General features: G+C 44.6%; 2 protein-coding genes across 3 annotated transcripts in view; one reads left to right on the top strand and one right to left on the bottom strand.

Annotated features, from left to right (window-relative positions):
- Positions 1–2,237: 2,237 nt before the first annotated feature.
- Positions 2,238–9,272, bottom strand: DOLK (dolichol kinase). Its single transcript, XM_068249804.1, has 2 exons — positions 9,232–9,272; positions 2,238–5,922 (listed from the first exon to the last, which is right to left on the bottom strand). The coding sequence occupies exon 2, from the start codon at positions 5,805–5,807 to the stop codon at positions 4,242–4,244; it is 1,566 nt and encodes a 521-aa protein (XP_068105905.1). The 5' UTR covers positions 5,808–5,922; positions 9,232–9,272; the 3' UTR covers positions 2,238–4,241.
- Positions 9,273–9,356: 84 nt separating this feature from the next.
- The window catches only part of NUP188 (nucleoporin 188), a 132,201-nt gene continuing 129,049 nt past the window's right edge, over positions 9,357–12,508 (top strand). For both annotated transcript variants that reach the window (XM_068248499.1, XM_068248498.1), the window contains exon 1: positions 9,357–9,448. In XM_068248499.1, coding sequence (XP_068104600.1) covers positions 9,420–9,448 — 29 coding nt within the window. In that variant the 5' untranslated portion in view covers positions 9,357–9,419. The remainder of the gene's footprint in view (positions 9,449–12,508) is intronic.

Genomic DNA, 12,508 nt, shown 5'->3' with positions numbered 1-12,508 from the left:
ACCTAGGAGTTCCAGAGGGTGCTGTCCACCCAATCACGTTAGTCGAATTTCCCTATGGACTTTCTTGCTGGGTCACCTAAACTATACTAGCTCAAAGTATATTGGAGTAAGTCTTAAGAGTACAGATCAGCCCTGTCTTACAGTATGGGTAATTTACTGCACAAAGACAAAAACCGAACACATGCTTGACATCCCTTAGTACCATCGAAAAGGCTCTTGTCCACGGACGTCTGAACTGCTTGTTTGTTGAGCAGTTAAAGAGAAACTCCGACCAAGAATTGAACTTTATCCCAATCAGTAGCTGATACCCACTTTTACATGAAAAATATAATGATTTTCACAAACAGACCATCAGGGGGCGCTGTATGACTGATTTTGTGCTGAAACCCCTCCCACAAGAGGCTCTGGTACCGTACGGTACTCTGGGCAAACTGCCACAATGTAACAATGACACACACAGGAAATGGCTGTTTATAGCTGTCTGTTAAAGCCAGAACAGCTACATAATCTGCCCACAGTAACAATGTCACCATGTAATACATGTCAGAATGTGAATCTGGGAGAGGAAAGATTTTACAATGAGCAAACTCTGACTAAATCATGTATACATAATTATTGTAAAAATTAAGCACCTTTTTATATTAAACTATTTTCACTGGAGTTCCTCTTTAAGCATCCCGTTTGCTGCCCACGATTGTCATTCAGGTGCAATTGAAATGCAGATGAATAGCAGCGGTTGTAACACCCCGTGTGTCAGTGCTTGGCACACGGGGTGTTACAACCGCTGCTATTCATCTACATTTTAATTGCACCTTGTGAGAATCCGCTCAGCTGCCTGCACAGGCAGGCAGCCTTTTGACCATGGTTTAGGTTTGCTTGCTGCAGGACTCTGGAAAGGAGACCTTCTGTCAGTTGTGCAGCTTGTGTTGCTGAGGGATTTGCATACATTAGTCATGCAAATCCGTTACCTGCCTTCTTTTGATGACTGGCACTATAAAAGCATTCTGCTCCCAGAATGCTTTGCTGGACATTTCCCTTCCATGGTCTGTTCCTGATGGACACTGCTGGAGTGTCAGCCATTGCTATCTAGTATAGTTAATTCCTGGGGGTTGCTTTAGGCTCCCCTTCTAGCCCAGTCAGGTTGTATTATCTGTTTTGCCTGTTCCGTCTGTCTTGTGTTTGGATCGTACAAGCCCTAGCGTTAGCGGCTGTGGATCCTTCTGATTGAGTCTGGAGTGTAGGTTGGAAGAGCGGTTGTTTCTGCCTACCTCATCTGTTCTGTCTCCTGGGATCGCGCTAGCCACTTTTCGCTAGCGCTGGGGATCCTTCTGTTCTGTCTTCTGGGATCGCGCTAGCCACTTTTCGCTAGCGCTGGGGATCCTTCTGTCGCTTGTCCCTGTTTTCGTGTGTCTGTCTTGTCTGATTCGAAACGCTTGCTGTAGGCTCGGTGAGGTAACCGTTAAGCAAGCGCTCGCGTTCTCTGTTTCGTGTTTGTCTTTGGTTAGTTAGGCGTGCTTGTCTCTGTTGTGCGTAACACGCGGAGACCGCGCACAAACGCGTGCACTGTTGCGAATGAGTGCGGTGTTCGCGTTCAGCTAGCATTTGTTATTTTCTTTATCTTTCTCTTTGTATGATTTGCTGTGCCTTTGCTACCCTCGTGCTCCGCCTTGCTGTAACCTTGTGTCACGTCTGGCGATCGCACCTCTCGCGATCGCGTTCCTGCTTCTTATCTGCTGTGGTGTGTGCACAGTCGCGGGTTGGCGACTAATTTTATGCACACACACACAATCTGTCTCTGTGCTCACTCTTAATCGCTTCTCTTGCGATTGCGTTTCTTCCCTTCATACAATTCCTGTCTGGCGTGTGTGGTAGGGCAGAGGAGCTGTTCCTCTGCACTCCACAGCTCCACCTGCCGACAGGAATTTCCCTCTGCAGGTGCATAGCACCTAGCCTGGGTGTCCTCAATAATACGCTTGTGGAGGAAATCCGCCGCATCAGCGCACGTCTGGTGCGCTGACCACGGAGACGATTCCACAATCGTTACACACCTGAATGACAATCATGGGCAGTGTTACCATACAGCAGAACACCGTCTTATGTTGCGTCTAAGCACGTCTGCTGCCATGCTCAGATGTCCGTGGGGGGGGGGGGGGGCGCCTGTCCGCTGGCCGTGCTGAGTGCTAGCAAGTACCTGGCCGGTAGACAGGAGCAGCTGACAGGTGGTGAATTCCCCACCTGTCAGCTGCTCGTGGAAAAGAGGCCTTTGGTTTATGGAGATCAGTTAGGAGAGCTTGCAAATGTAAGGGGGTTAAAGAGGTGCTATTTTCTCTGTTTGCACACCAAGAGCTGCTCAAATTATTGTTTTTTTTTTTTTTTGTTTGTTTTTTTAAGTGGCATCACTTCACCTTAAGGGGAGATATGTCCTTCATGCAGCAGCATTTTCTGTTTAATCACAGACTGCTCATATACACAACACACACTTCCATCCATATGTCAATGCGGAAATCCACAAAAACACTACAGTGGAATCTCTGATCTAGTAAACTTCTGGCTATAGTAAACTCAGTCCCCAACATAAATAATGTATGACACATTCTGATATAGTAAACTTCTGATATAGTAAACTACTTGGCCAGGTCCCTTGAAGTTTACATCAAGTGGATTTTACCGTATTTCAACTGCAGCAGAGGCTGGTTTGGGATGAACCACCCACAGACTTCTCTCTCACAAAATCAGACTCCACCCTGTGCTTTCTTTCGAGCTCCCAATAAAGGGAAACGAAGAGAGAGTATATGGAGGCTGACATGTTTATTTCATTTTAAATAATGCATATTGCCTGGCTGTCCTGCTGACTCTCTGCCTCTAATGCTACGTACACACATGCGACAACGATCGTTCGTTGAGAACGACGAACAAACTTTTAATTGATGAGAGAACGACCTAAGTAAAGATAGTTTTAAAAGGTGTGTAACGATCTGATCGTTAGAACGAACGTTACATCACGTAAAGCAACTATTGCGCCTGCGCATAAAAATGAGAAGTTTCACAGAGAAATAGTGAAATGCGCATGTCAAGCCTAGTACGAACGACCGTTTCCAACGATGTACTACTTTTGCAAACGATCGTCGTTGGTTAAAATCCGCCGAGACAGAACTTTCTTTTGTAGCGATTTGGCTCGTTCGTCGTTTGCCTTAATAGTCGGTGGTTCGTTTTTTGTAACGATCGTCGTTGGTAAAGATCGGGGAACGATCGTTAGAAACGACTATAGTCGCATGTGTGTACGCACCTTTATACTTTAAGCCACAGAGCCTAAACAAGCATGCAGATCATATGTATATGACAAATCTGACAAGATTAGTGGCTTGCTTGTTTCAGGTGTGTGATTTAGACACTACTGACCAGAAAGATCAGCAGGACTGCCAGGCAACTGGTATTGTTTAAAAGGAAGTAAATATGGCAGCTTCTGTAAGTCTCATACCCCGAGTACCCTTAAAGGGGCCACTATCTCAAAATAAATGTACATTTAAAATACAAATATATAAAATGTACATTTCCCCTAGATTAAAATGCATTATAAATTACCTTTTTCCGATGTTGCTGTTGCTTAGAGTAGGCAGTAAAAAGCTGACAGAGCACACAGATTTTGGACTGGTCCATCTCCTCATGGGGGAGTCTCAGTATTACCTTTACAAAAGAACTTCCTGGAAAGGATCGATACAAAGATGTCAGCCAGCTTCCCTATTCACTTGTACACTATTTTGGGTAGTTGGGCTGAGCAACTGTACTTCAGCAAGTGCTTTTGTAAGTAAGTAAATAGCTGAGAATACCCCAAAAGAAAATGGACTAGCCCAAAATCAGATTTTTAACTACCTACTGTAACTGACAGTGACCTATGAAAAATGTATAGTGCATTTTAGCCTCTAATACATGTACATTTGTATGTATTGTAAATGTTACAATTTTTTGTGATAGTTGTCCTTTAAGAGAAGATATTGCTCTTCCCTTTGGATGTTTTTTAATTCATGGGATATTAGTGACTGCCACAAAAGGAGTCAGGCTCTCTTGATGTTTGATCAAAATAGCAGTTTACTGTGAACAGCTCTTGCTGTTGAAGCCTGAGAGAGTTTAGGAGATCTAATGGACAGTTTAGCCAATCAGCACCCAATTGAATGCAACCAAAATACCAATTTTGGTCAGGGCTCTTCTTTCACTTCCAGAGGAAGAGTGGAGTTCTAGGTTCCTTATAGCATAAACAGTATATGTAAGTAAAGAGGCAGAATCAAGTTGTCGATCTGGGTGGTGAAAGCTTCCAAAAATGACACCAAAGTGATGGATCCCACTATCCACATATAACCACTGTTAATGTTTACACTGCTGTCAAAGATAAGGATGAGAGCCACTGCAATCATCTGAGCAAATACAGACATGATGGTCCCCTCAAAGGTCTTCTTGGTGCCTGGCCAATGTATCTCCCCCATGGCACTGCCACAAACCGAGGCTATTGTGTCACCAATTCCCACTGCCAGGACCCCACAGTAAGGTAGCAACATAGAAGGACCAGAGAGGGAAGCTGAGCAGAGCCTTGGAAAGAGCCAGACTGGCAGAGACATCCCCAGAAGAAGGTAAATGTGTGTTAAAATCAGTGGGCCGCTATCTCGCTCATCCAAGAATAGCGTCAGCAGTGTCCGTAATGTCTGTCCAAATGGCTTGATGCGGAAGTAGCGCACATACTCCAGTAACACAAAAACTGCTAAGCAAGCCACGGAAGCCACGTAAAGTAGTGGGCGATCATAGAGGAGTCCTGGAATGTACGTGGCCACTGCAAGAAAGTGAAAATACTTGCGAGTTATGGTGGTTACCTGTGGCTTTTTGGAGTCTGTAGATCTTTTTGAATTCTGGTATAAAACAACTACACAGGCAGTAAGAAAGAGGAATGTCCAAAAGCCAAGGAGATAGAGTCGCGTTTGGCTTTGGATCAGGAATTCCACCAGCCAGAAGAGCGGATGTCTCCTGATAAGGTACTGCAGCCAGGGCATAAAAACCCCAAGACCTAAAACAGCGGTCATCAAGTAGAAAAATAATGAGGAGGTCCATGTAGAAGAGTCCATGAAGAAGAATAAAGAGGCAAATATAATCCCAAGGAGGACCAAAGCTACCAGGGTCACCAGAAGGAGGTAATCCATAGGATCTCCTTTGCCACCCACTGCATTCAAAGAGCGCTTGATAAGCTGGTTTAGAGCGAAGCTAAGCCCTCCAAGGACAATCAATGCTTCTCCTGGAGTAAAGCATCTCGGCAGCAGGTAAAGAACAATCATGCTAAGGTACACAAAAATGAGGAGGACCTCCAGAACTTCAATGACTTCTGACACTGTCAGAGAATTCTTCATAGTATATAGTATGGCACACCCAGCAGCTCCAGACACTATGCAGGTGTTTTTTGGCACAGGTTTGGTAATACCCAGTGCAATTATTGAGAGGAAACATGCCAGGGCCATTCCAGTGGCAGATACAACCACACCAAACCTTTCGAAATAGACATTACCAGACGCCTTGCACCTCTCCCTCATCACAATCCCTAGCAGAGGAATGACCATACTAGCTGGAAGGAGGCCACTGTTGGCAGACGATCGGTAGTGAAACACGGCTCCACCGGACTGTAGCAAACGGTCCCATTTGTGCTGCACGTAGAAAGCCTGCACAGCCAAAGCTAGGGCACACCAAGAAAAGCGATCCCAGACCACCGAGTGAATGCTGAGAACAATGCAGAAAACCACAAGGGACTCTGCCAGCAGCAGTTTGTTCACCATCTTGCCGGCAATCCAGGTGCGTCCTCACGTTTACAAAGCAGCGTCACTCTTCCCCGAGTCTATTAACGTCTCCTCTGCTTTGCATGATCCTCATATGAAGAGGTGGTGATCAATCCTAAAACACAATAAAAGGGTTCAACGTAAGTATAATATGCATTGTATTTGGCCAAAAAGTGTGGGCTTTAGTATTACTATAACGACCCTGAACATTGTAGAGCAGGGCTTCCCAACCCTGTCTTCAAGTACCACCAACAATGCATGTTTTGCAGAAAACAACAAACATTCACTGGTGAGGTAATTAGTGTCTCAGCAGGGCTGATTTACTACCTCTGTGGAGTTCACGCAAGCACTGTTGGTGGTACTTGGGGACAGGGTTCGGAAGCCCTGTTGTAGAAGGTGCCATCATTGGAGAACTGTCAAAACAGCAAGCAGTCAGGCTAGCAGAATTTCTCTATGAGGTTTCCCGCTGGGTCACCTCAACCATACTACACCCAAATGCTTATTTTGTCAGTCTATTTTCACCTTGGGGTCACTTTCAAAATCTAATTAAAGGGATACATTTTTGTATTCTCCTTCCTGCCCCCCCCCCCCCCCACCCAATTAACTTAAACATGTACCCCTCCCCACATGCTCACCTACTGGTTTCCTCAGCTTCATGGGGGCGGGCCGGTGGACTGCTTGCCTTTGAGGTCATAATGCCACCCCATGCCTGGGCCTTCAATAGTGAAGGAGAAGAAGGTTGAATGACAGTCTGGCTGTTTCCTCTCATACTTCCACCCCAGAAGAACATATCAGAACCACCAAGAAAATCCTACAATGTGGTGCCCCCTCCACCAAGTCACCCCTGCCACCAGTTTCCCTGAAGTTAGAAAATCAAAAGGCACTAGATGAGGATCAATTAGCCAACAGTCAAGAAATAGTTGTGTTAGTGAACCAGCTCCAATCCCATTTCCATTCACAATGAAAATCATGATTGATATTTCAAAAGTGCAGTGATGCTATCACAATTATCTCTATTCTCACCAACACACTCAGCACTGCAATTTGATCGACTGTCAATAGATTCCTGCTGAAATCTACTGAAAATCGATGTGCCACATGTTGTAAGAATTGACGGTCTTATCAAAATCCAAACAGAGAGGAATTCATCTTTTTACAATATCATTTGCCAATCTATGTACATGTGGCCACCTTTACTTCATCTAACTGTAGACAGGCCGTGATTTATATCAGGGCTGTGGAGTCGGTACAGAAATCATCCGACTCCTCAGTTTGAAACCACAGACCCCAACTCCAGGTACCCAAAATGGCCCAGACTCCGACTCCTCTACTTCTTAGTCTACTACTTACCAGGGCTGTGGATTTGGTACGAAAATAACCCGACTCCTTAGTTTATGAAACCACTGACTGACTCCAACTCCAGGTACCCAAAATTGCTCCGACTCCACAGCCCTGTTTATATAGCACTAATTTAACTAGCCTTTACAGTGAAAAACAGACATCTGTAACAGAGGCAAGTTCTAAGTAGGATTGGTAATAAATATATATGTATACATATACATACACAACTCTTATCTCATCCTGTAAAGGGCCAGTTAAGGATGAGAACGTTAGTTTTTTTGGCCGTTGAATGCCCTGTTCGAAAAGAGATCGACTGCTTCTCCATTTGAATGAATGGAAGTGGTTGTTCAGCCGACGGTGAAAGTGGTGCAGCCACCAGGTAGATCCCTCATGTCATCCCGTGACGTAGAATGCAATGTCTCACAGCACTTTGCTAACGAAGAGGTGAAAAGCTTGCAACAGTTGCCAATCACTTGCAACCGCCAAGCTTGTCATTTATCCTATCTCCTCTAAGCACATTGAAACTCTTTGGCCTGGTTCACACTACAAGAGCTTTGATTTTAAAAGCTCTTCCTAATGTAATCCTGTGTGTGTGTTCTCACTGGAGCGGTGTGATTTTGTAAAAATCCCCCACAGCATTGAATTAGCAAGAGCTTTTAAAATCACTAGTGCTTAAAAAGCTCATGCAGCGTGAATCAGCCCTTTCAAAAACTTCACAAAAACATGAGGCGCTAGTATTGTTGAGGTGACCCAGCAGGAAACCTCATAGGCAACAGTTCAGCAATCACAGCACCCTCTACAACCCGAAGCATTGGAATTGGCCAAATAGTGTGGGCGCAGTTATTTTTACTACCTATCCGAAACCTAAAAGTTCTAGAGGGTGCAATCAATCACGTTAGCAAAATGTATCCATGAGGTTTCCTGCTGGGATTAGACCACCTCAAGCATATTAGTGCTAAACACGACCGGCCATTTCTAGCGACAGAACAACAGCATTCAAACGTCCATATGAACCAGTGCTCCAATAAAATAGCCTACATCGTCAAACTAACCTACATCCCATTGACTTTACTATCCCCCCCACCTATGCATTTGCCAATGCATGTAGGCAAATTTGATGCTATATGCTAGCATGGCGGCATAGTGGTTAGCGCTCTCGCCTTGCAGCGCTGGGTCCCCTGTTCAAATCCCAGCCAGGTCAACATCTGCAAGGAGTTTTTATGTTCTCCTTGTGTCTGTGTGGGTGTCCTCTGGGCACTCGTTTCCTCCCACATCCCAAAAACATACAGATAAGTTAATTGGCTTCCCCCTAAATTGTTCCTAGACTATGATACATGCACTACATGATACATGCATCAGAGCCTTGACAAGGTCCTCCAGCACCCAAGGCTGAGACACCAATGTGCACCACTCCATCCCACACACTGATTTCTATTAAAGTAAGAGGCGCCACAGGGCCCCCCAACACTTTAATCTCTAGTTATCTGGCTTGCAGCCACTGTCATGTATCCCCTTTTCCATTTTTCTTTTTGCTTCAAACACAATAGGGGAATGATAGCTGAGTGAGTTGTGCACCCCCTCAAACAGTGTACCCTGAGGCTGGAGCCTCTCTTGCCTCTGCCCTGACATACATAGATATGACTATGGTAGGGACTAGATTGTGAGCTCCTCCAAGGGACAGTTAGTGACAAGACAATATACTCTGTACAGCACTGCGGAAGATGTTGGTGCTATATATAATAATAATATGCTAGGCTATTTCGTGGGCAGACAGCAACTTCATGACCAGCAGCATAAAAAGTTCTTGGCAACTCCATCATTGTATCCCCTCACCCCACCCCAAGGATGTAGTGATACAAATACATGGATGATGGTTGCAAAGCAACAGTCAGCACAAAGGGTGGAAGCTGGAGATGTGCTGCTCTATGGTGACAGAGCAACAATGATGCAGAGATAGGAAGCACCCTCAGCTTGCAGCACGGAAGAGAGGGCCAGTCAAGCCTCCTCAGCAGCATTGCACTCCGGAGAAAAGACCCCTCCCGCTGCCTCCCTCCTGCAGCCGCACACCCGTTTGCATTTTCACCTTGGACAGCGCCATCTTGGGCTTCCACCAGCTGACAGGTACTGACGTCACCCGGAAGCGCGCGGTTTCCGGTCGCGGTCAGCGTGTCTCCCGGCTCGCGCTGGGGAGGTCACGTGACGTGCGGATCCGCGCTGCCTTCTCGTCACGTGTTCAACGGGGGAGGGGGGTGGAAGAGAGGGAGAGAGAAGATGGCGGCCGCTGGGGGACCGGAGGAGAGGTAACCAGGGTGAAGGGGAGCGCGGTGACATCCGCTGTTTCTGGTATCCGTCAAAAAGGCGGGAAAAGGCTTCATTTCCGAGAGTTTAATCTATGATAACTCCCAGCATGCTGTGCGGCTCTATTAGCTTTCAATGTAGCTCTGTGCAAATCTCCCAGCAGGTGTGCTGATATTGCTCTTTAATACAATTCCCAACAGGCTGTATTATAGCTCTCAGCATTGCATAGGGTGATGATTTTACTTCAACTCCCAGTATGTCACAGAAGGTGATAACTTACAACTCCCAGCATTTCAGATGTGGTGATACTTTACTACAAATTCCAGTATACCACTGAATGATAACTTACTACAAACCCCCAGCATTTCAGATGTGGTGAAAATGTACTACAACTCCCAGTATACCACAGAAGGTGATGACTTACTACAACCCCCTGCATTTAAAATGTAATAACTTACTACAACTCTCAGAACATCACAGAAGATGATATCTTGCTACAATTCAGCGCCCAGCATTTCAGATGTGATCACTTACTACAACTCTCAGTACAGTAGAATCCATACTAGATTCCAAGGGACCAGGGAAAATCATTAACTATATCATAATTGCAATTACATTGTATATTCACACAAACACATTTGCAGGGACCTGAGGACTGAGTTTACTATATAGCTATAGGTTTACTATAACAAGATTCTACTGTATTTCACAAAGTGATAACTTACCACAACCCTCAGCACTTCAGATGGGATCACTTACTACAACTCCCAGTATATCACAGAAAGCGATAACTTGCTAGAACTCCCCAGCATTTCAGATGTGGGGATAACTTAATAGAACTCCCAGCATTTCAGATGTGGGGATAACTTAATAGAACTCCCAGCATTTCAGATGTGATAACTTACATCTCCCAGTGTATCAGATATGGTGATAACTTACTACAACCCCCAACATTTCAGATTGGTGATAACTTACTACAACTCCCAGCATTTCAGATATGATAACTTACAACTCCCAGTGTATTAGATAATTTACTACAACTCCTAGCATATCACAGATGGTAATAACTTACTACAACTCCTAGCATTTCAGAAGTGGGAATAACTTACTACAACTCACAGTATATCACAGATGGTGATAACGTACAATTCCCAGCATTTAACCAGAGACAAAGCACCCTCATGTATTTTACCATATATATCAGTGGGAACATTAGAGAAAACACATACCCTGCTCTCTTTTTCATTCTTTACTGTTCAGCTTGCTTCTTAACAGCCCTGATAAAATCCCTGACTGAGCATTCAGGCCAGTGTCTCCAAATTGTAGAAATTGCTGTGTGTGCACTGTCCCCTCTAGACTGTCACGCTGGCTCACCTCAACCATACTAGCTCCCATTTTGTACAGTATAGACAGTAAACCTTATGAAGTCTAAAGTCCCTTATTGTGGGGCCCCTAAGGAGCTTGGGCCCTGGCAGTTGCCCAGTTTGACCCTATGGAAGAACCAGCCCTGACAACAACTACCAGTACCGGTATATCTGGGTTGGTAATTGTCATAACCACTCCTAACATATCTAGTGATAACTTACTGCAAATCCTACATGTCTTTTCTACAAATCCCAGTACATCAGGAGTGAAAATAACTATCAAAACTCTTGTCAGGATTTACCACAACTCCCAGTGCATCTGGGGTGGTAATAACAAATCAGGCTTGTGCTACAACACATTTAAATAGGGATGGCGATATCCATTGCTGCAAACAAATGTTAGATAGCCTACTCGGTCTAAATTAAACATTCAATGGATCGTTTCTCATATACAGTAATTCAGAAGAAAAAGACCCAGAAGGTAATGATAGCTGACAATTATAATGACCTTCCGGGTATTTTTTGAATCACTCTCGGAGCCCCATGTCTGAGGGCTTCCAGCAAAGGGAGATGGCACTTCTCTATCTCGAGTAGAGGAAGCACTATGGCACACGTCTGCACCCCTTGCAGATGTGTTCAGTGGACTCGGGGTTCCGAGAGTGATTCATAAGAAAAGGACCCTGCAGATAATGATAACTTTATATGAGACGACGATCCATTGAATGTTAAGGCTGAATAGGATCTTTAAAACTATACCATGTGAATTAGAAGCCATATACAAACAGGAGGCAAAATGGAAAACCATCTTGTGATCTGACAGTTGAAAATATTACTTTTTGGGGGAAATCATGGATGCCCTACCCTTGCGGTGCTGGGTCCCAGGTTTGACTCCCGGCCAGGACTCTTATCTGCATGGAATTTGTATGTTCTCCCCATATCTGTGTGGGTTTCCTCTGGTCACTCTGGTCTCCTCCCACATCCCAAAAACATACAGTTAAGTTAATTAGCTTCCCCCTAAATTGGCCCTAGACTACGATACATACATAGACATCGGACTATGGCAGGGATTAGATTGTGAGCCCCTCTGAGCGACAGTTAAGTGACAAGACAATATACTCTGTACAGCGCTCCAGAAGATGTCGGCGCTATATAATTACATAATGATGTGTAGCTTGCACATCTTTGGAAGACACTATAAGGCTCCCTGCACACTGCAAATCCGTTTTGCGATTCCGTTTCCGATTTTCAGTTCCTATTTTCTCTGAACACAATCAACAAAAAAACGGAGAAAAAAACGCAGCATGCCACAATGATTAAAAATCGGAATCAGATGTAAAAAAAGATTAAAAATCGGAATCGCATGCAGTTTGCAGGGAGCCTTAGTGCTGAATGATATGTACAAGTTTTGGAACAATTAATGTTTTCATTTAGTGCCTACTGCTTCACTAGACAAAATATTCTCATTGTCAGCAGGAAGGGTACGCATTGGACAGATTAGTGGACCAATAGGGAGCCTGATCAGAAAAATCAGATATATTTGCCAGAGTCCCATTCATATTAGTGTGGCAGTGGTAAGATAGGTGCCCTGGCAAAAGTATTTTTGAATTTCCTTTCCATTGGTCCTCGAATCCTCCGAAATAAATTGGAAATGCACCGCTCTCAATTTTCAAATAAGCACCACAACAGTATTTTATTACA

Source organism: Hyperolius riggenbachi, chromosome 8, assembly GCF_040937935.1.
Source record: "Hyperolius riggenbachi isolate aHypRig1 chromosome 8, aHypRig1.pri, whole genome shotgun sequence".
Lineage (NCBI taxonomy): Eukaryota > Metazoa > Chordata > Amphibia > Anura > Hyperoliidae > Hyperolius > Hyperolius riggenbachi.
Note: the sequence above shows the minus strand (reverse complement) of the source record. Positions and strands in the feature narration are given on the sequence as shown.